Source organism: Brassica napus, chromosome A9, assembly GCF_020379485.1.
Source record: "Brassica napus cultivar Da-Ae chromosome A9, Da-Ae, whole genome shotgun sequence".
Taxonomy (NCBI): domain Eukaryota; kingdom Viridiplantae; phylum Streptophyta; class Magnoliopsida; order Brassicales; family Brassicaceae; genus Brassica; species Brassica napus.
This window is the reverse complement of record NC_063442.1, coordinates 44,929,104-44,950,837: the sequence shown is the minus strand read 5'-3', so window position 1 is coordinate 44,950,837 and position 21,734 is coordinate 44,929,104. Positions and strand designations below refer to the sequence as shown.

Here is a 21,734-nt window from a genome sequence, read left to right as displayed (position 1 = left end):
ATCTTATCATGGCCCATTAAAGAAACAACAATCGGCCTAGGTAGTGTCGCTTTATGCTTTCAAGTACCAACCCCCAATTTTTCAATTGTACTGGAATCTCTATGGCTACCGACGACCAGCCATCTTCCGAGCTGCCTCGATCGATTTTTGACTTGAATGTGGATTTCTTTAACTCCTGTTGCTTGTTGAATCCTTCGGTCCGGTTTGGACCAGTGCTTTCACCGGCGGAGAAGAGCTCCAAGGAGGGCGGCGTCATATTGGATAGATGGACCTGTAACACTTGTAAAATCGAGTTCGTCTCCCTTCACGATCAACGCTCTCACTTCAAGTCCGACATTCATCGCCTTAACGTACTCATCTCTCTCTCTCTTCTTATTTGAATTCGAATAATTGTGTATCCTCCTACTAATTAATCAAACACTCTGTTGTTGTTAGATCAAGCTGAGTGTAGCTGGAAAGGCTGTTTTGAGAGAAGAAGATGTTGATGAGTTGACATCTGAGTCCGTCCAAGACTATGATGTGTCTAGTATCTCTGGATCAGAGGACGAATCTGAGCCAAGGCCCTTGTTCCATGCTCTTGTTGATAAAAAGAAGCTCTTTATTCTTCTTCAGAGCGGTGACAAGGTTTCTATCTGGAAAAGCTTAATCATGGACGAGGCTGAAAGGGTTTCCTACACAGGAGTTTCTCTTGATGATTCTGGGAGCTTGCCCGAGAGTGATGTCACTGAGAGGCTGAGGAATTTCGTTAATACGGATGATAGGAGAATGTGTGTCGTGTTGCTTGCTAGTGGTGGCCACTTTGCTGGTACTGTCTTTAATGGAAAGTCCGTTGTCGCTCATAAGACATTCCACAGGTACCTCTCTCTCTTGTGCAATATAACATTATGTTAGCTTTCTCTGAGTCTTGTGCAAATAGGTCGTTTACTTGTCCTTTAAATTCCATAGATACGTTGTAAGAGCCAAGGCTGGGAAAAAGCAGTCCACGAAAGATGGGAGTGGGGGAAGTATCCACTCTGCTGGTGCCTCACTTCGTCGTTATAATGAACTTGCTTTGAAAAAGGTTCGTTAGTTGGTTTGTTTATGTCCTCTTATCCTCGACCAAAATTACACCTTAGATTGATTTGGAATTCTAATAATCATTTTTCAACTTTGTTAGGATATACAAGAGCTACTTGCTAGCTGGAAGCCTTATTTTGATGGTGCATCTTGTGTTTATGTCCATGCTCCCTCAAGCAGTAGGCAACTGCTTTTCAATGCAGGCAAACCATACTTTAGCAGCCAAAACTGCGCTGTACGAAACGTTCCATTTACTATCCGGCGGCCAACCTTCAAAGAATCACAGCGTATATATAATCAGTTGACTCAGGTTGCATATGTAACTGAGGAGATTTTTGTAAATCCACCAGAAGAAGCCAAAGCTAATATCGTGGTGCACACGGACACTGAGGATTCGGGTGAAATCTCAAGACAGGATGAGTCTGTTGAAACTTCTACTACCAGAATAGTCTTAGAGGAACCAAATGTTATAGAAGAGGACCTCGGAGATATAGTTACTGGTACGTCAACTCCATTACACGAAGCTGCTAAATCTGGTGATTGTGAGAGAGTTGGGAAGTTACTGGAGGAGAGTATGGATCCTTGTGCTAAGGATGAAAGAGGGAGAACGCCGTACATGCTTGCAAATGACAAGGAAGTGAGAAACATTTTCAGGCGGTTTATGGCGTCAAACCTTGAAAAATGGAATTGGCATGATGCTAAAGTACCCAGCCCGCTCACCAAGGAGATGGAGGAATCTCAAGCTGCTAAGCAGGTACTTTGCATTTGTTGACTTAAAAAATTCTGTTAAGCTCTATCCAGGGGTTTATGGATATATGTGGTGGTTGTGTACGAGGGTCCAAATATATGGTGTTGTATGAAAGTTATGCATTCGTGCTCCCATGATATTTGTGTTGACAAACATTTGCATTCATACGGGGTGCTGTCTGAATCCAGCATGTGACTAACTTGATTTTGTGACGGTGATGATTGTTACAGGCAGAGAAAGACGCCAAGAAGAAAGCAAGAGCAAAAGAAATGAAGAAACTGCGCAAAGCCCGAGAAAAGAAGGCTCAAGTAACGTGTTAATCACTGTCTTATACAAAACAAACTGGGCAGTTAACTTGTAATCTAACACTCCTTGTGTTTACAGGCAGAAGCTGAGCAGGCTGAGAAGGAGAAACCCATCTCTAAAGTGGTGAGCTTCACAAACCCAAAATGTGTATTTATAATATGACTTCGAGTCTGGTATCTAAAGAGAAGAGACGTCAACATTTTGTGTTGTGTTAAATTGTTAATAGGAGGAAGTGAGAAGAGCAATGGCAGCGGAGAGGGAAAAGAGAGCAGCGGCCGCAGAAAGACGGATGGCATCACTTAACATTCAAAGCAGTTCGACGACAGCACCATCATCTTAGGCAGCGCGAGTATTATATTCACCTTCTATCCCAAAATAAATCCGCTTGTGGATTACTTGCACCTAAGTTTCAAATAGGCTTTTTACATATTTTTTTGGGGGGGGGTGGCTGTGTGTAATTCTTATAGATTTTGCGGTGGTGATGTATACAATAGTTATAGTACTGATCTCTTTTTGGTATTAAATTCACATACTTTTTGTTGTCTCTTCTCCAATAATTTTTGATCCTTTTGGTTCCAATACAAAATTAAAACCAAACTGGTTTACAAATATAAACAATAAACCAAAATATTTTAAATTTATTAAATTCAGTTTTGTAGAAAATATGGGATCAGGCTTTAAAAGCTACAGTACAATAAACTTTAAAAAAGTGTCCAGCCTTTTATTTAATCTTTTAGAAGAATAATACTCAACAATGGTCAGAGGAGAGGGACAAGTGAAGGGCATGCTCTGCTTCTTTCAGAAAGAGTCTAGTGAGTTGTTTCTGGCCTCTACGGTATACCACACTTGACCACTTGTTTCTGCTCATCATCCTTTTCCCCTCCTCCTCCTCCTCCTCCAACTCCCTATTATCATCACATATTTTCAAACCAACATGTCAATAAAGAAAGATTGTGTACTTCTCTGATTAAATTATGTATATTTGGTTAGATTACGCAATGCCAACAATCCCCTCCTCTGATATTCCCAGCTATAATTATCATCAACATTTGTACCTGGGCTGTTCATGGATCTCCAAGACGCATGCCTCCTCAAGGAGCCCAGCATCTTGTTCTTCACTGCCGGAATTCTCTTCCAGCTTCATCATCCTGTCACCCAAATAAAATGCATCACTTACTTGATACAGACAAACCTGTTGGTTCGCTCTTGACATAATCATGTCAAATGTAACGAATTCAATTTGCTTACTTTGTATTAAGGAGATCCACAAGCAACTGCAAAGCTCCAGAATCCCCGCATGCTTCCCATACCGCCATCCTCACCTCAGTTTCACTAGGTTGCTCGTCTGGTCTTGACTCTACAAGCTTTCACCATGACAATATATATATATATATACTCTTCGTTTCAATAAAAGCAATATCGAGTGGAATAATACTAACTGTGAATATTATATTATTTAGATGAGTGATGATACCTCTTCAAGCATAGCTGAGAACTTGTAAATCTCATCTTCTTGCATGGCAATGGTCCTCAAGCCTGTCATAAAATCTTCTGGGAAAACTAGTTTGTTCACATATGAGGGCGTCTTACGCTGCCCAGACCAACTGAAATTACAGGATCTAGCAGCTGTTCCCTTCTCATCGCTTTCTCTGACTTTTGATGTCGTTTGTGGGAAAAAACCATGATCCAGGAGCGATTTTGGCAGGAGACAACGGAGTTGAGCTTTCTGCAGAGAGAAAATTTTCAGTTCAACCGATTGTATATTAAGTCAAAATCCAAAGTTTGAGTAAGATAGTGAGAACTGCTAACCTGAGCTTCAAGAAGCTGTCCCTTGGAATCAGAGAAAGGGATGCTGGGAATCGCCTCAACAGGATAATGTACCTGAATATATCGAATGTTATTCCTAACAGCAGATGTGCAAAAAAAAAACATTTGAAGAGCATCTTTTTGATCTTCAAACTTACTTAAGAATCATATATAATAATACTTACCATGAGATAATCATCGGGATTGTTCTCTATCACAAATCCGTACAGGTAAAGAAGCTCCTGCATACAACAAGAAGACACACCACTCAAACAAAGGACTAGATGTGATAATTTACAAAATGCAAAGACCTATTTAAGCTCAATACACGATATATTTAAGCCAACAAAACGACATATTTGGACCTGTTTAACAAACAGGTCCCATTCAGTTCATTGTATTTTCAAGCTGCCAGGAACGAACTGTAAAATGTCTTACCTCATTTCCTTTGTTACCATAACTGATCGTGATCTCCTTGTTTGGAATAGGATTTTGTGCAACTGTTCAGTTTAGAGAATTGTAGCAGTTAGGAAAAAAGGAATGCTCGATATTATTTGAAAGTGAGGACTAACACAAAAAGAGTATTGGACAACCGGAGAGAAGGTACATGGAGGAAGGAACTTTAGATACTGATCCGGTCCCATCAACTTCCCAAGTCGCGAAAGGCTTCAAGTCTATACTGCCATATCAATAGTACAACATATCACATTACACCAGGAATATATTCCATTCACCACACAAACACAATGGGACAGAGAAACCAATATTTAGAGTCTACTTTCTACAAATAAAAGAGTCAATTCCTGGTATTGGCATACCATGGTTGCAAAAGTCAATGCCGGGAACAAGCCCCTCAACCCACACAGTATCTCCGCTTCCTACAGATGTGGCGCCAGGGGCTTGATCCTGAATCTCTACCAATCAGAAAATGAAGAAACTCATGAAGTTATTTAGTAATCGTACAAATAAACTAAATACAGGGATCAGACATAGAAACAGTAACACGGACAATAATGACTTGCCTTTTTGATGGGAATCCGTTGCAGGTGTTGAATGGCAACCTCCAACATCTTCTTGGTTTTGAGGAAAGACGAACGAATGTGGGAGAGGAAGGTTCAAGGCACGACTCCAGAATACAGAATTAGCCCTGGCGCAACGAGAAAAGGTCTCAACATCACTTAGAGGCTGTTTCCCGCACACTAAAACAATTGGTTCTACTAGAAAAGAAATAGCCAACAAACATACCAGAGGAAGTGTTCAAAGGAAACATTGCTGCAGGAGAAGAAAAGAAAGAAATAAATATGATTGGCTGGCCATCAAGAAGAACAAAGTAGCATAAAAATGTGAAAGCCAGTTAACCTTTCAGAAACGCCATCCAAAAGAAGAAGCTTTTTGAGGAGGGGATCCACTTTGTCATGGTAAAGAGAGAGCAACTTCTTCTTCTGAAAAAAGGCAAGGAAACGAATTCATCTTCAGAATTATTATTATATGTAAGGAGAAAATGTCACATGACAAGCAAGATAGAGACTTTGTCCAAATATACACCTGTAAGAGGGTAGCGTCGTACAAGTTAGTGCCTTTGAGCTCGAGGAAGTCATCATCGGAGAACCAAAGAGGATTGCCAAATCGAGTGGGAAGCATGTCAAGATACCTACCACACATACAGTGTAAAAAAAATCAAAGAAGGAAGGAAATTGAATATGTAGAAAAAAAGAAAAAAAGCTTACTTACGGCTTCCAAGAAGAAAGAGGACGAAGACGCTCAAAAGTAAGGAACAAAATGATGAGAAAGCGATCATCGACATGACCAAGTTCGAACATGGAGCGACACTCAGGACCGAGGAGAGGCTCCTGAAGGACTCTCATTGGGGTGATTGCCAATTCAAGCGGAACAACCACCAATACATCATCATCATCATCTGAGTTAACTCACTCAGAAAGCTAATCATAAGTTTTCTTTTTTTTAGAGATAAAATCAAATCAAATTTAAAGCAGATGATGGATGAGCTTTACCGTCGGAAGAGCCTTGAGCTTCGGCGAAAATGATGCCAAATCCTTTGGGGGAAGAGTTGATGGTGCAGCCTCGTAACTCAGCTCCATTCACCTGAAGCCAGTCTACGAACACTTGCACTTTCGCTCCTTCTTCTGATGTCGCCGCCGCCATTCTCCGACTACCCCCAATTCTCTCTCTCTAGAGTATATAAGTTGATTGATCGGTTATAGACTGAACCAAAGTTAAACCGAATGAAAACCAACCTGAGATATTTAAAAATTAACAATTCGATAAAGAACCAAATGACCCAGAAAAACTTAAACCGGGAATCGTTAAAACTCTTTCTATACGCCAAACTGAAAGCTTTGATTGAGCGAGACGATATCTGTGGAAGAGGAAGGAAGCAGTGAGAATGGCGTCGGATATGCCGGAGGCGACAGTGCAGAACATTCTGGATCAAGATTCTCTAAAATGGGTATTCGTGGGTGGGAAAGGAGGCGTTGGGAAGACGACATGCAGCTCCATCCTCTCTATTTGTCTCGCTAGGGTTCGATCCTCCGTCCTCATCATCTCCACCGACCCCGCTCACAATCTCAGCGACGCCTTTCAGCAGCGCTTCACTAAATCCCCCACTTTGGTCCAAGGCTTCTCCAATCTCTTTGCCATGGTATTGTATTCCATCTCCTCCTTTCCTTCCTAGATCCCTACTGATTTGATCTGTAATCCGATCTCAATCTTCCACAATTCGTTGCTCGATTTTGACTAGTAGTAGGATTCGGGATGATTTGCATCAATTTAATTTGTATTCCGAATCTTGTATGCTGCTTTTCTCAGGAGGTGGATCCTACTGTTGAAACTGATGACTTGGCTGGCCCTGAAGGGATGGATAGTTTATTCTCTGATTTGGCCAATGCCATTCCTGGTATCGATGAGGCCATGAGTTTCGCTGAGATGCTCAAGTATGTATCCTTTTCTTCTTCCTAGTAACTAACTATGTATCTGATATATTCTTTTCTTCTTTCTTTATAGGTTGGTCCAAACTATGGATTATGCAACTATTGTCTTTGACACCGCTCCTACTGGTCACACTCTCCGTCTCTTGCAGTTCCCCGCCACTCTTGAGAAGGGCCTTTCCAAATTGATGTCCTTGAAGAGTCGCTTTGGTGGCTTGATGAATCAGGCATCTCTTTTGGAATTACTCAATAATTGCTCTTTCTTTCGCTGCTTTTTCATTGAGCTGGTTTCGTTTTGCAGATGAGCCGTATGTTTGGCATGGAAGATGAGTTTGGGGAGGATGCTCTCTTGGGAAGACTTGAGGGCTTGAAGGATGTCATTGAACAAGTTAATCGCCAGTTTAAAGACCCGGTAACCTTGGTTCCTTTGCTTCTTCTTTTTTCCAGTGTTCATAACAATTTCTTCCTTCTGCTGTACCATTTTTAACTTTCCATATATGTGTCACTTCTCTTTATGAATTTTGTTTGACACCATGCATGCTTCTGCATTGCTGGAGATTCTGATTGTGCAATTTGATAAAATGCGCAGGATTTGACAACGTTCGTCTGTGTCTGCATCCCTGAGTTCTTGTCTCTCTATGAAACGGAGAGATTAGTTCAGGAACTCGCCAAGTTTGAGATCGACACGCATAACATCATCATCAACCAAGTACTCTACGATGACGAAGGTGCTACTTTTTGCAGATTTTTTTTTTCTTTCTATTTGTGCGCCTATCTTCCCGTATGAAACTTTGTTTTTGTGTACACGACTATTATATCACTTGCCTCTCTTGTCTACTAGATGTGGAATCCAAGTTGCTCAGAGCAAGGATGCGGATGCAGCAGAAGTACCTTGATCAGTTTTATATGCTATACGATGACTTCAATATCACAAAACTTCCTCTGCTTCCGGAAGAGGTAAGAGAAGGAACATAACTGAATAGGTTCAAAAACTAAAGACTCGTTTACTCTGGAGATTTAAACTTGTTGTGGGATGAGACAGGTGACAGGGGTGGAAGCGTTAAAGGCATTCTCGGATAAGTTCTTGACGCCGTACCATCCAACGACAAGCAGAAGCAATGTAGAAGAGCTGGAGAGGAAAGTACACACATTGCGTCTGCAGTTGAAAACAGCGGAAGAAGAACTGGAACGGATCAAGAGTTGAGAAAGATAAGGCTTTGCTCTATATCCCACCAAAGTTTCTTTCAGATACTCGGAACTCAATTGCTTCCTCCTATATGGCAGACTTCTGGATCTGAGCTTCTACTTGTTTCTGTTTTTGAACAATTTTATAGGTGGAAAACTATCAGTTTTTGTTTTTGTTTTGATGTACTCAAATGTCTCTTTCTAGTTTTTCATGTGTCAAAAAAAGACTCGTTACAGGGCAGGGGATCAAACTTGAAACATAGTAATCTTTGGAAGCATTTTTCCAGTCTTGTGTTGCACATTTTTCGACACTAAAGTTTATGTCTACAACTCTGACTCTCTTTTGTTTAATTTCTACAACTTTAATCTCTATATAAAAAAAATATCTATCAGTTAACAAAATTGGAACTAGCACATGTTTTCTGGGCTAGTAAATGGGCTTGAGGCCACGAAAGAGTAGCCCAAAGTGGTGGCGGGTGATAGAATGAGTCCATATAAAGAAGTTGAAGTAGATTAGGTAGAATCCAGAGACTCCATAACGGTAAGAAGAATATAATCGCCCTTTTCTCTCCCTCTTTCTTCCTCCTTCTCGCTCTCTCTGTGTGTGTTGGGCCGTTTGGCAATTGATTGGATGGGAGTGGGAGGAAAGTTCTGGGATTTGTTGAGACCTTATGGTCGACACGAAGGCTCTGATTATCTCAGGGATAAACGGGTGGCTGTTGATCTCTCCTTCTGGATCATTCAGCATGAGACTGCCGTCAAGGGTTTGGCCCTTAAACCTCACCTGAGGCTCACCTTCTTCCGAACCATCAATCTCTTCTCCAAGGTTCTTCTTCCATTTACTCTTCTGATGCCATGCATTGCTTCATTTGAATTTCCCAATCTGTTTTTTTTTTCTTTTTTCTTTTTTCTTTTTAGGGGTTTAGGGTTTGATTGTTGGTTTTCCTGGATATAATGCAGTATGGAGCGTACCCAGTATTTGTGGTTGATGGAACACCTTCCCCCTTGAAATCCCAAACCAGAATCTCTAGGTTTTACCGATCTTCTGGAATTGATACTACTTGCAGTCTCCAAGAGGGAGTCTCCGTTGAGAGAAATAAGCAGTTTTGTGAATGGGTTAGCGAATGTATGGTAAGGTTTGAGCCTTTGATGCTACCTTTTGGCTCACATTCCATTATTATCTTCTTATTCAATACATTCTTGTGTTTATATATGTAGGAGTTACTTAAATTGCTCGGCATCCCTGTTCTGAAAGCAAATGGTGAAGCTGAAGCTCTCTGTGCTCAACTCAGTAGCCAAGGTTTTGTGGATGCTTGCATTACTCCTGATAGTGATGCTTTCCTCTTTGGTGCCAACTGCGTTATCAAAGCCATCAAGCCTAACTCCACTGTAATCCAATCCTTCCTCTTCTTTGACTCGCTAATGGTTTGGTCTTCCTTTTACTCATTATGAAATCCGCATTTCTGTCTAGGAGCCATTCGAGTGCTACCATATGTCTGATATCGAAGCTGGCCTCGGTCTGAAGCGGAGACACTTGATAGCCATCTCTCTTTTGGTTGGTAACGACTTTGATTCTGGTGGTGTTCTTGGGATTGGTCTCGATAAAGCACTTCGCATTGTCCGTGCCTTCTCTGATGACGAGATCCTCCAAAGGTATTAATTAATATTCTTCCGTAAAAGCTTTCTGTCTCTTCACTGACCATTTCTCGAACGCACTTCGTGTAGACTAGAGGACATTGGAAAAGGGTTTAAACCTGCAGTGAGTAGTGGGATCAAATCAGTGGATGATGATGGTGAAGAATCCAGCTCCCAGATGAAAAGAAGACTTCCTCACTGTTCTCGTTGTGGACATCCCGGCAGCAAGAGAACTCATTTCAAGTCCTCTTGTGAGCACTGCAGCTCTGATTCTGGTTGCATTAAGAAACCATTGGAGTTTATATGTGAATGCTCCTTCTGTTCCAAGGATCGAGTTTTGAAGGAACAGAAGAAAACCGAGAATTGGTGGATCAAAGTCTGCGATAAAATTACTCTAGGCCCAGATTTTCCCAACAGAAAGATTATCCAACTCTATCTATCCGATATTTTCACAGGTATGAAAATGATTTTAATAACTGTATGTATTGTGCGCATTACATTACATTGCATGATTCTTGTTCTGAATCCTAATCTTTTAAGTACAGAAGAAGGGTCTTCAATGTCTTGGGGATTTCCTGATACGGAAATGCTAGTGGATTGCATGGTTTTCAACCTGCACTGGGATCCTTCTTATGTTAGAAAAATGTTGCTTCCGATGTTGTCGACCATTTATCTAAGAGAAAGGGCAAGAAACAACAACAACAACAACAACAAGGGAAATCCCTTGTTATGCGACCAGTACGAGTTTCATTCAGTCAAGTGCATGAAAACTAGATATGGGCATAAGTCATTTGTGATAAGGTGGAGAAAACCCATATCTACATGTGGTTTAACTCCAGAGAAACCGATTGTTGTATGGGAAAAAGACGAAGAAGAAGTGGTGGAAGAGGAGGATTGTGTTGTTGATCCCTTAGATGGGTTAAATGAACCACAGGTGCAAGATGATAACGGTGAATGCTTCTTGCTAACTGATGAATGCATAGGACTTGTCCAGTCTGCTTTTCCTGAGGAGACAGAGCACTTCCTACAAGAAAAGGTAATGTGAATGGTTCTCTCTCTCTCTCTCTATCGATTGATATTTGGGTTTTGTCCGTTTTGTTTCCCTCCCTTTGGCTTATTGTTTTTGGTTAAAACTGACAGAAACTGCGAGAGTCGAAAAAGAAGAATGTTTGTGAAGAAGGGGTAGCAGGATCATCGTCAATGGGTGCACAAAGAAGTATTACTGATTTCTACCGTTCAACGAAAGCAGCAGCCACACCAGCTGAAAATATAGACACAGGGGGGAGCTCAGTAGCTTCTGCTTCTGCAGAAAAGAAGAGAGAAGCAAGTAGTAGTAGCTTTTCAAAGTCTGTAAGGCGTCGTCTTTTGTTTGGATAGGAACATACTCGTGTTATTTTTAGTAAAAACCTAGTTTCAGGTCTGTATAAAAGGGATTTGGCTTTGATTTTTTTCTCTAATCTAGTAGACCATCTTGTTTCAGAGACTTGCACATCCATCTTTGTAGTCAGTCTTTCCACTGAGTTAAAGAAATAAACCTTTTTTTTAATCCAAAATGTATAAAACAAAAAAAAAAAAAAGGTGCTGCCCAGGATCGAACTGGAGACCTTTTGCGTGTAAGGCAAACGTGATAACCACTACACCACAGCTACATCTGCTGCTGTATTAGTGAGAACGTGGTGATATTTGCAAGTAAATTGCGGTGGATTAGAGCAAAACAAGTGAGAGAGAGCAAAGGTTTGGTTCTTTATCGGGAGCAAAAAGAGAGAGAGAGAGGATGAGTGTGGTGGTAACAATAACATCAACCATCAATTCCTCGCGGGTTCCGTCATGGATGAACAACAACGGAGACAGTTCTCCCTCACTGAGGGAAACCTTGGCCTCTTTCTCAAGGAGGAGCTCAAATATATCTCTTTTGAGGAACAAGAAGAAGAAGAAGAAGGTGTGTTGCGGCGCGAAGAGCACAGATGATGATTACCACGCAACCATCAAATCACTCAATTCTCGAGGCCGCTTTCCCAGAAAATCCCTTGGGCAGGTTCCTTCTCCCTTTCTCTCTCTCTCTTTAACCCCATTTCTGTTAATTTGAGTATATCTGCTTCGTTGAGATAAACTGTCGAACACCTTGTGTGCTCTCACGTTCTTAGCCAAGTGGTATATAATAATGATTGAAACCTTTCTTTTTTTGTGTGTCATGGGACAGCATTACATGCTGAATTCGGACATAAACGATCAGCTAGCGGCAGCGGCTAAAGTGAAAGAAGGAGATTTTGTATTAGAGATAGGACCTGGGACTGGCTCTTTGACCAATGTTCTTCTCAACTTAGGTGCTTCTGTTCTTGCCATCGACAAGGTTTCCTACATTCCTCAGATCTTTGTTTGTTTGTTTGTTTACAAGCAGGCATTGTTGATTCTGAGTTTTGCAACCAAATTCTTATAGGATCCTCATATGGTGGATTTGGTGAGAGAAAGATTCGCAGGTTCCGACAAGTTCAAGGTATTATCACCAACAACAACAGCTCGTGTGGTTTGTCTCTCTGATGGATGCTTTGTGGACTGGTTTTCTAACAAGAGATGGGGGTACATTCATTCATTCATTTGTAGGTTTTGCATGAGGATTTTGTCAAGTCTCACATCCGTTCTCACATGCTCTCCTTTTTAGAGACTAGAAACTTATCTCATCCTGATTTTGCTCTTGCAAAGGTCTCACACAAGTTTCTCTCTTCTCTGTGGCTCTAACTCAGCAAGCACCACATCTGTCTTAATATTGATGGTTTACACTTGTATATTATTATTATTATTATTATGAATAATGCAGGTTGTGTCCAACTTACCTTTTAACATAAGTACTGATGTTGTCAAGCTTCTTCTTCCTATGGGTGACATTTTCTCTCACGTTGTTCTCTTACTCCAGGTTTCTTCTCCTCCTCCATCCTTTTCAAAGGGTTTATCTCAATTGCTTTAATATAATAACAGTTTTTGTGTTGGGGCTTAATCTTAGGATGAGGCAGCTTTGCGATTGGTTGAGCCAGCTTTGCGAACATCTGAATACCGACCCATCAACATTTTGGTCAACTTCTATTCTGGTACTTGTTGCTCCTTCCTCTGTGTTTGCAATTCTTGTTAATGTGGATTCTTTTGCTGATAAACTGCTTTCTTTGTTTCAAGAACCGGAATACAATTTCAGAGTTCCTAGGGAGAACTTCTTCCCTCGGCCCAAGGTGTGTTTCACCTTTCTTTGTTTCAATCAATTACATATTATATGTACCATATAGTTGGGTTTCATCTTGTGCTCTCCTTGCAGGTTGATGCAGCTGTTGTAACATTCAAACTAAAGCATCCGAGGGACTATCCCGATGTCTCCTCCACCAAAAGTTTCTTCTCTTTGGTACCTAAAACTCTCTCTTCAGATTTTGTAAGAACAGGAAACAAAAAAAAAAAGAAGCTGAAACCAATCGCACAAAAACAGGTGAATTCTGCATTCAATGGGAAGAGAAAAATGTTAAGAAAGTCACTCCAGCACCTATCGTCATCTCCAGAGATCGAGAAAGCTCTTGGAGTAGCAGGTCTTCCAGTCACTGTAAGTAATGATGACTTGTCTATGTCTTCTTAGGGTGCGGTTTTAAATGGACCTCATATCAGTAACCAGAAACGGTTTATATGAATCTGATATTAAATACCACAAACTCCTATCTTTAGGGAAGTTGTATCTAGGTTGGCAAAACCTTGGACTGATCATGTGTTTTTTTGTGTTGTACCATTGTTGCAGTCGAGGCCAGAAGAGCTTACGCTGGGTGACTTTGTCAAGTTGCATAATGTAATAGGCAGAGAATAGAAGGTGGTTCATAATACGTATCGAAGTTTTCAGGAAGCCACCAGAGAAGAAAGCAGCATGAGGAGGAGGCTACTGAGATGCAGATGAATATTATGACCATTGTCGATATGAGCAGGAAGTAAGTAGAACGCAGATCAAACCAATCATATTCTGGTGTAAGTCTCTCTGTATGGTGGAAAAGTTGTAGTATCACAAAATGATAGTGTCTTTACAATGACAAAACCTTAATTAACTTTTATAAAGCGTATAAAGATGATCCATGACTAAACTAAAATGACAGGTTACAAGTTACCAGATTTTTACTTCCCCCTAAAAGACCGACCCATTGGGCAGTTAATATAAAATATTGGGCTTTATGTTAGTAGACCATGAATTTGAATATTTAACATGACTAAAAAGACTGGGTACAAGTTACTAGATTTTTCCTTCCCCTGAAAAGCCCATAAGCAGTTTATGATACAATTGGGCTTTATATTATAAGCCCATGAGTTTGAATTTATTTTACAAGTCAACTATGTAGAAGCCTAATCTAATCCAACCCTTTACATTAGTATTGTTGCCTGTCATCTAATTAAAGTTGGTGAGAGTCTCGTTTCATCGTCTTACTCTGATTCAACCTCGACTGCACCAGAAGATTATTCGTAAAGGTAAAACACACTTTGAATCTCAAATTCTACTCTCGTCTTTTGTTTTTTTCTTGTCTTGTGAATCTGTGTGCTGTTGTTGTTGTAAGGATAGAACAAAAAATTAGGGCTTAGACTTGAATTTGATGAATATAAATGGGTTAGGATTTGAAGATGAGTAGCAGCAGCCTGGAGAGGACGAGAGCAGAGCTAGGACTACTAGTAGTGTATTTGAACAAGGCGGAGGCGAGGGACAAGATATGCAGAGCTATACAGTACGGATCCAAGTTCGTGAGTGATGGACAGCCTGGCACTGCTCAGAATGTCGACAAGTCCACCAGCTTGGCCCGTAAAGTGTTCCGTCTCTTCAAGTTTGTGAATGATCTCCATGCCCTCATCAGCCCTGTTCCCAAAGGCACTCCTCTCCCTCTTGCTCTCCTCGGAAAGTCCAAGAACGCATTGCTCTCTACCTTCTTGTTCCTCGATCAAATTGTCTGGCTTAATAGGACTGGCATTTACAAGGTAACCACACATAGAGTCTCTGCATTTTAAATATGGTGTAAATCTTCAATTTAAAACTAAGGCTTCATCTGTATCTGCTTTGCTATAGAACAAAGAACGAGCTGAGCTTCTTGGACGTATATCCCTCTTCTGTTGGATGGGTTCTTCTGCCTGCACATCCTTAGTCGAGCTTGGGGAGCTTGGTAGGCTCTCTGCCTCTATTAAGAAGCTTGAAAAGGAGATCGGCAACAAGGATAAACACCAAGTAAGCTTTGCCTCCAATCCATTAATATTCTCTTAAGAAGAAACTATGTATGCTTGATTTTTATATTTTTTTTTGACATTTTGTTTTTGGGCAGAATGAGCAATACCGCGCGAAACTACAGAGATCAAACGAGAGGTCATTGGCTCTGATCAAAGCCGGAATGGATTTCGTTGTTGCTTTCGGTTTGCTTCAATTGGCTCCGAAGAAAGTCACTCCCCGTGTCACTGGCGCTTTCGGTTTCGCCTCCTCTCTCATCTCTTGTTATCAGGTATTACTATTCATGACAACCCTTTTCCTTACTTTTATATGTGTTGGTTGTAGTCTTGGACTAAAAGCCATCGTCAATCTCTTGCTTTTTGCAGTTACTGCCATCGCATCCCAAGTCCAAGACTGTTTAACAAAAGATGAAGCAGATAGAGTGTCCTAGTGTCTGGATGTTCCTTAGTGTTCTGCTTTTGACTACTTTTCTGTTTGATTTGTCTTTAATACTTTTATTTTGTGATAAACGTTTCAGTCTGTTTCGAGAATAAAATGATAAACGTTTCAGTACCAATCAACACTAGAAAATGGGCAAAGAAGACGAGTAAATATCCACACACTAAATAAAATGTTCTTTAAGGTTTTGTCTTTATTACTGACTGTGCCAACAAAACAGTACAATCGTCCTCCTAATATATTTTGATCAAAGGAGAACAAGTAATTTAATAAATCTCCCTCTAAAAGGACCCACCACAACACAAGAATGTTAAAGTTGTTCTTTGGTTATTGCCAGAATAAAAAAGAGAAAGGCACATCAGATGGCGAGTGAACCACTTCCTTCGATGATCTGGTTCTCCTCAGTTGCATCCGACGTTTGAGTTTTAGGCTTAGTCGTCGTCGTCCTCGAAAAACCATACCCCAGCGAGCTTCCGCTTGCTTCACATAGCTGCCATTATCAATATATTATACACCATTTCCCAATACAAATCAATCAAAGACCAAACCACTCTGATAAATAAATAAACGTTGAATTTGATCTAAGATTAAAACGCACCTCCGTTAGTTCAGATAGGTGACGGGTTCTGAACTCGTTGATCGTGTTTGCTATTTCTGAGGTTGGTAACTTCACCTGACAACCCCACACGAAAAATGATCATACACTGTGCCCTATTATTAGTTACTATTTCCACAGACAAGAGATCATTAAGTCTTTATTACCTGAGCAAGAACAGCAGCTGCCAACTGTAGACTTGGTTCCAGCGTCTCCGGTACAACCTACATTTTTTTTTTTTGTGATCGAGATATTTAATGTACGACCCAGAAAGCATATGAATGCGAAAGTGAAGGAGTTTTTGTGAACATTACAGCAGTAGCACCAGCTTTTTCAAGATTAAGACCATGAACAACGTCGTGTGCACGGACAAAGGTCTTCACATTGGGGTAGTACTTGCTCAGAGCCCACACACATCTGTAATTTGCTCCTGGTGCGTCTAAAGCAACCACAGCAGCACATGCTCTCTCTGCTCCAATTTTGTGTAGAACCTGTTTGTTCGCACAAGTGAAGTGATATTTAAAAGCTGGGTACAATCTGAAAATGTCTCGTGCAGTCTTTTTTTTCTTCTCTGTGTACCTCTTTACTACCAGCGTCTCCAAAATAAACAGGGAGGTCCAAGGAACGGGCTATAGTCACTCTATCACTGCAAATAATATATATGACGTACTCAGGTAAGCAAAGAATGTTTAGATATGCAATTTTATATCAGAGAGGTTAAAACGTGATCTAAATGTGTGTGAATATAAATAGGTGATGTTATGTTACCTGCTGACATCGAGGGCAACGAATGGGATAAGTCTTTCTGAGAGAAGCTGAGCAATTATCTGCAAGTAATGGGTAAGAAGTTAGAAACTCTCAGAATACCCTGTGACGCAGACTATCTACACAGATGTTCTCTTCCAAAGAGCACAAGCTGAAGAAGTTCACATAATGTATAAACCTGCCCAACTCGTCCAAATCCGCAAATAATAATGTGATCCTGCAAATCATCCGTCTGCAAAATAAAATCAGCCACAAAAATAAGTGGGATTAAACATCAGTCAGACATGTAATGATTTCCTGAACCAAAGAATGTGTGAGCTTCAGAGTGACACTAAAGTCAAGTGGTACCATGATTGAATATAGAGCTAAATACTAAACAAGTATCATCAAGATTCCTACCTCACTTTCAACCGGCAATAAACTTCTAACATCATGCAACTCAAACCGGGATGCAATTAACTGGCCACCAGCAGCTAACCAAGGTGTGATAGCCATTGAGATTCCCACCACAAGAAACAGCAACGAAGATAGCTGAGGAGACATTATACCCTGGAGGAACCACCGGTTAGGCCTCTAGGGAAATACCGTTGAAATAAATATATACATGATGTCGATAGCAAACCTGATTGACAGCTTCTCCAAAAGCAACAAATGCAAACTCTCCACCAGGGGCCAGAAGAAGACCGGCTCTAATTGCAGATATGACTGAAATTCCGAACAACTTTCCCATGACAACGACTAATATAGTCTTGCCCAATATCAAGAGTCCCAAAGTCCCAATTACGACAGGGAAGTTAGAGAGAAGAAGTTTCGGATCAATAGACATGCCAACCTGAAATGAGTATAACTCCCTTTTTAGTCTTATGCCTGTGCTTACATATGTTTACAGTTGAAAGAAACATCAGAAGTAATACTTTCTTTCACCATCCACAGTTCCCTGCTTTTTTCAGAAATGATAAATATATGGATGAAGTTATTTCAAAACTCATAAATTACCGTCATGAAGAAAAGACCCAGCAGAAGACCACGATAAGGAGCAATATCTGATTCTACTTGCAAGGAAAACTCTGTTTCCGCAAGGAGTAGACCAGCCAAAAACGCTCCTAATGCCATGGAGAGTCCCGCCTGATTTACAGAAAGGAACATTTAGCAGAAAAGAAAGAATGGCATGGCCGAATAAATGTAAAAGCCAAGTACCAACAAGATGAAGGTCATACCCTAGCTGTCAGTAAACTAGTCCCAAGTATAACAAGAAGTGTGTTGGCAGAGAATATTTCAGCATTTCGATTTTCTGCAATCTGCTTGTAGATTGGTCGAAGAAGCTGTGGGCCAAAAGAGTGTCAATGCCTTAGATAATATCTCCACAGGAACATATCTGGCACCTCAAAAGTTAAAGTATCTGAGACTTACAAGACGGCCACCAGCAATTATGGCAGTAATAGCAACTGCTGCTTTGACTGCAGCAAGTCCAAGAGCTTCAGCAATGGCTTGAAACCCAATCTGAGAAGAACAATTAGAAACTTAGCCTTTTCCTACCATTAATACTTCCTAGACATCATTGAATGTATACAGATATCTGGCACATCTGACCGTACTCAATTATAAGAAGGAACACTAGAGATGAGCTTACCCCTCCTTTCGATGAATTAGGTGAAATAAGTGGGATGAGAATCAGCAAAACAACTACAGCTAGATCCTGAAAAAATAACAAAATGATGAGAAACTCCCAGCATAGCTGTCAAAATGAACTCTGCTTTGAACCGACCTGAAAAAGCAAAACGGAAAATGTAGCCCGTCCATGTCTAGATGTACTCTCACTCCGTTCTTGTAGAACCTGATACCAAGTACATTGTTTTTGTTCAACAAAATTGCTTTCAGTAAGATAACTATCTGAATGCAACCAAAGATGTCACCTGAAGGACAACAGCGGTGGAGGACAGTGCCAGGCCATTTCCTATAACTATTGCCGCTGGACCAGCCTGACCAGCAACGTAATGGGCAATCAATCCAACTACTGCCGCTGTCACCAGAACCTAGATTACAAAAAGAAATGTAGATTAGGAACCTTGGACACAGAACTTGGATATATTATGTGGAATGAGATATAGGGATCTAATCAAATCACCTGAGCGGAGCCTAATCCAAAAACATACTTCTTCATGGAACTCAGTCTTTCAACAGATAGCTTTCAAACCAAAAGAAAAGAAACTGTTGGATCTTCTACCAAACACATATCAAAAGCAAAAGCACAGCATACGTATATATCAAATAGTACCTCAAGGCCAATGTTGAAAAGCAAGAAAACAACTCCAAACTCGGCGATGGCCTTGGTTGCGTGCACATTACGGATTATCGAAAGACCATAAGGACCAATCAATATTCCAGCTGCCAAATACCCAAGAACAGGGCTGCCTGTACATTGAAGCAGATGAAGCCATCAAGACAGCACATAAATCTCTATGCAACATGATTGCGAGACTGAAAATGGATTTGACTAATGAGAGCATATAAATTGTAGGAGTCTGAGGGAAGGGGATGCATTGGAGAAATAACAACAACAAAAAGACTTCTACTAACCTCCAGGAATTTTCTGAAATAGAGGCACAAATATGACGCTTGCTAGCAGTAAGAACAAAAAATCAAGAAGCGAAGCTTCTTCCTCATTGACCTAATAATTGCAGAAGTTTCAGCCTGCATTCTATAAAATTTGCTTGGGACTTTGAAAAAGAACGAGAACGATCATTCATACCTCCTGGTGAGGGATCATCGCAAGCAGTTTCTTAATTCTCTTAGGAAGTTTCTGCACTTGCCGTATCAACGGCTTCTTATTGGAAGAGACATCTTCTGTACTAGTGCTGATAACATCTGGCTGTTGAAGCAGTTGATTGTTCCCCCCTACTCCATTGGAGTATAATGTCAGTCTGGAACATTTAAGAAGCTCATAATCAACAAAAAGGCCAAGTTTGACGTAGTAAAATGATCATTCAAAAATAATGAAAAAAAGAAGATTAGATTTTGAGACTGACCCTGCGCCGAGAAGTGCTAAACCAAAAACTAGCTTGGGCCATTGCTGTTTGACAGAATCAACCAGACTTGCAAAAACTGTTGTGGTCCCATCCGGGTTGGAAGAGAAGAAAGATGCAGAAAAGAAACGGGAGGATTTATTAAACGATGCCTTGGGAGCATTAAGAGAAGAACCCTCTTTTGGAAGATCTTTCTGTGTTTCCTGCTTTTTCGTCTGACCAATAATCTTTGACTTTTCAGAATCTGATTCCACCACTTTAGAAGACTCTACACTTGGCTTTCCATTCTCAAGATCGCTTGAACCAGAAGGCTGCGTTAGTTTTAGAGCCTTCAAAGCAACTTTATCAGGCATATGATAAGCTGTGTTCTGTACCGGTGATATATCTTCATGTATTGGTGATTCTAATTCAAACTGATGGCTAGCATCTTCAGTATTACTTAGGAGTACCACCTCGTCCCCAAGAAGAGCTTCTTCATCGGAGAGTTGGCCCTGAGTTTCTTCTGGGGTCTGCGAGGTGGAGAGAGACTTCTCAGCTATCTGCAAAGCAATCTGTGCATCATTAACTCGTTGAGTAGCCTCAAGCTCAAAAGCGACAGCTTGTTCAGCCAATTTCATGATATTAGCGACGTCCTCATCTGCTTTCAAGGCATTGATCTGTATAGTCTCAGCAAGGTCATTCAACTTGTCCACTTGCTTCTGCAGCTCATCTTTTTTGCTCTGCAAACTCCTCAGTTGGGCCTCACAATTCGCTAAATTCAGTTGGCATTGTTTTATGTCATCCTTGGCAGCTAAAAGTGCTTCTTCTTCTTCTTGATCTTCAAGATTGTCTCTTTTCACAGACTCCTGGGACGCTTCTGGAACAGCGTTCTCTCCGCCAGCTTCAAGTGACTCCTCAACAATTTGAAGCCTAGCTTCAGCGAGAGATAAGGCCATAGTAGCGTTTTGAAGAGCATCTTTAGCAACAGATTGCTCATCAACGGTGTCACGAATGAGATCAAGGGTTTTGTTAACCTGAAGCCAGACACCAGCGGCTTCGTCCTTGAGAGCGATGGCAGTTTCAGAAATCCTCTGAGCCTTTTCCTCGAACATGGTACTGTTGAGCCTGGCAACTTCCAAATCTTTGATAGCCTTGTGTAGTACATCCCTGAGTTCCTCCAAACTATCAGTTTCGTTTTCCACTGTCACATCCTTATCTTCGACTTGACCATTAGTTTCTTCGAATTCCACATTACCAAGAGAATCATTACTTTGACAACTTATCCTAAACCCAAAGTGGATATGCCTAGCTTGGGAGCAAATTGATTTTGAAGAATGTAAATGAGTACTCGAAGTCAAAGCACCACCACTCAGAGCTGAATTTCTCCTCAATCGATGAGCAAAGTGCGATCTGTGATAAGTCGTTGGAAGCCAGAATCGAGTGCTGATTAGTCTGGGACTAAGCAGGCGATTAGAAACGCAGGAAGTGGCAGGATGAAACAAGCTCGGCCGCTGAATAGTAGAAGCAGATTCCATGAGGACTCAATCTAAATTAGTCTTTCCTCCAACCTTTATATATAACACCACCCGCACCACTGTGAATCAAATCGAGAAAAAAGGAAAAGACAATCACATTCACAGTTGTTACGAATATCAGAATCGGGAGATAGAGAGAGAGAAGGAGACTAACCAATCAAGCGAAATGGTGGGAGACAGAGAGAGTTTAGCGACCGACTTTGAGTGCCTTCGTCCGTCGTCGTTTCAACAGATTTTCCCGTCTCTTCAACGTTTCTCCGGTCAAAGTTGATTTTCTCTCCTCCGTTTTGTTTTGAGTTGAGTTTCTCACGCCAACCACCACCACCACAGTCCACAGACATGCTCAGGTTTTATTTTTATTTTTTCCGTTTCTGATGACATTTACGTAAACACCCCTCCTCGTTTCGTATACGTAAACAAATACTCAAATATTTTTGTATGATTCACATCATTCGATAACCACACCACTTTGGTTACATTCGGTATATTACGCCTTAACC

At 40.9% G+C, this 21,734-nt stretch overlaps 7 protein-coding genes across 9 annotated transcripts; 5 read left to right on the top strand and 2 right to left on the bottom strand.

The window, feature by feature from the left end:
- The first annotated feature begins 67 nt into the window (after nt 1-67).
- LOC106434168 (ankyrin repeat and zinc finger domain-containing protein 1) lies at nt 68-2,655 on the top strand. The gene is made up of 7 exons (XM_013874997.3): nt 68-350; nt 436-854; nt 946-1,060; nt 1,157-1,810; nt 2,035-2,112; nt 2,189-2,233; nt 2,337-2,655. Exons 1-7 carry the CDS (start codon nt 102-104, stop codon nt 2,448-2,450), a joined length of 1,674 nt encoding a protein of 557 aa, XP_013730451.2. The 5' UTR covers nt 68-101; the 3' UTR covers nt 2,451-2,655.
- Nucleotides 2,656-2,728: 73 nt separating this feature from the next.
- Nucleotides 2,729-6,176, bottom strand: LOC106434169 (fructose-bisphosphate aldolase-lysine N-methyltransferase, chloroplastic). 2 transcript variants are annotated; one of them, XM_048742038.1, is made up of 15 exons: nt 5,929-6,176; nt 5,648-5,834; nt 5,462-5,567; nt 5,276-5,358; nt 5,162-5,188; nt 4,939-5,063; nt 4,735-4,830; nt 4,510-4,590; nt 4,355-4,416; nt 4,102-4,158; nt 3,920-3,991; nt 3,585-3,836; nt 3,359-3,474; nt 3,166-3,258; nt 2,729-3,015 (listed from the first exon to the last, which is right to left on the bottom strand). In XM_048742038.1, the coding sequence occupies exons 1-15, from the start codon at nt 6,077-6,079 to the stop codon at nt 2,859-2,861; spliced, it is 1,665 nt and encodes a 554-aa protein (XP_048597995.1). In that variant the 5' UTR covers nt 6,080-6,176; the 3' UTR covers nt 2,729-2,858. The 2 variants fall into 2 exon arrangements, with proteins under 2 accessions (XP_048597995.1, XP_048597996.1); XM_048742039.1 differs by having other exon boundaries at nt 5,648-5,831; nt 5,929-6,113.
- An 84-nt stretch (nt 6,177-6,260) lies between these two features.
- On the top strand, nt 6,261-8,332 carry LOC106434170 (ATPase GET3A). Its single transcript, XM_013875000.3, has 7 exons — nt 6,261-6,575; nt 6,743-6,867; nt 6,938-7,088; nt 7,163-7,273; nt 7,451-7,589; nt 7,703-7,818; nt 7,904-8,332. The coding sequence occupies exons 1-7, from the start codon at nt 6,321-6,323 to the stop codon at nt 8,063-8,065; spliced, it is 1,059 nt and encodes a 352-aa protein (XP_013730454.2). The 5' UTR covers nt 6,261-6,320; the 3' UTR covers nt 8,066-8,332.
- A 234-nt stretch (nt 8,333-8,566) lies between these two features.
- On the top strand, nt 8,567-11,160 carry LOC106434141 (flap endonuclease GEN-like 1). 2 transcript variants are annotated; one of them, XM_013874968.3, is made up of 7 exons: nt 8,567-8,872; nt 9,007-9,177; nt 9,265-9,435; nt 9,521-9,699; nt 9,772-10,136; nt 10,227-10,717; nt 10,822-11,160. In XM_013874968.3, exons 1-7 carry the CDS (start codon nt 8,678-8,680, stop codon nt 11,056-11,058), a joined length of 1,809 nt encoding a protein of 602 aa, XP_013730422.2. In that variant the 5' UTR covers nt 8,567-8,677; the 3' UTR covers nt 11,059-11,160. The 2 variants fall into 2 exon arrangements, with proteins under 2 accessions (XP_013730422.2, XP_013730421.2); XM_013874967.3 differs by having other exon boundaries at nt 9,518-9,699.
- A 208-nt stretch (nt 11,161-11,368) lies between these two features.
- Nucleotides 11,369-13,771, top strand: LOC106434179 (ribosomal RNA small subunit methyltransferase, chloroplastic). The gene is made up of 10 exons (XM_013875012.3): nt 11,369-11,716; nt 11,882-12,031; nt 12,119-12,175; nt 12,283-12,381; nt 12,497-12,592; nt 12,680-12,764; nt 12,847-12,899; nt 12,983-13,066; nt 13,148-13,258; nt 13,448-13,771. Exons 1-10 carry the CDS (start codon nt 11,456-11,458, stop codon nt 13,511-13,513), a joined length of 1,062 nt encoding a protein of 353 aa, XP_013730466.2. The 5' UTR covers nt 11,369-11,455; the 3' UTR covers nt 13,514-13,771.
- Nucleotides 13,772-13,924: 153 nt separating this feature from the next.
- LOC106434180 (peroxisomal membrane protein 11C-like) lies at nt 13,925-15,455 on the top strand. Its single transcript, XM_013875013.3, has 5 exons — nt 13,925-14,160; nt 14,302-14,658; nt 14,747-14,902; nt 14,997-15,170; nt 15,265-15,455. Exons 2-5 carry the CDS (start codon nt 14,311-14,313, stop codon nt 15,298-15,300), a joined length of 714 nt encoding a protein of 237 aa, XP_013730467.1. The 5' UTR covers nt 13,925-14,160; nt 14,302-14,310; the 3' UTR covers nt 15,301-15,455.
- Nucleotides 15,456-15,510: 55 nt separating this feature from the next.
- Nucleotides 15,511-21,593, bottom strand: LOC106434167 (K(+) efflux antiporter 1, chloroplastic). The gene is made up of 21 exons (XM_048742037.1): nt 21,389-21,593; nt 19,724-21,293; nt 19,447-19,618; nt 19,275-19,365; nt 18,973-19,109; nt 18,823-18,882; nt 18,611-18,730; nt 18,463-18,531; nt 18,328-18,393; nt 18,108-18,197; nt 17,915-18,019; nt 17,694-17,822; nt 17,320-17,529; nt 17,097-17,246; nt 16,876-16,929; nt 16,701-16,759; nt 16,512-16,578; nt 16,247-16,423; nt 16,100-16,156; nt 15,936-16,010; nt 15,511-15,827 (listed from the first exon to the last, which is right to left on the bottom strand). Exons 2-21 carry the CDS (start codon nt 21,232-21,234, stop codon nt 15,696-15,698), a joined length of 3,531 nt encoding a protein of 1,176 aa, XP_048597994.1. The 5' UTR covers nt 21,235-21,293; nt 21,389-21,593; the 3' UTR covers nt 15,511-15,695.
- Between the last annotated feature and the right edge of the window lie 141 nt (nt 21,594-21,734).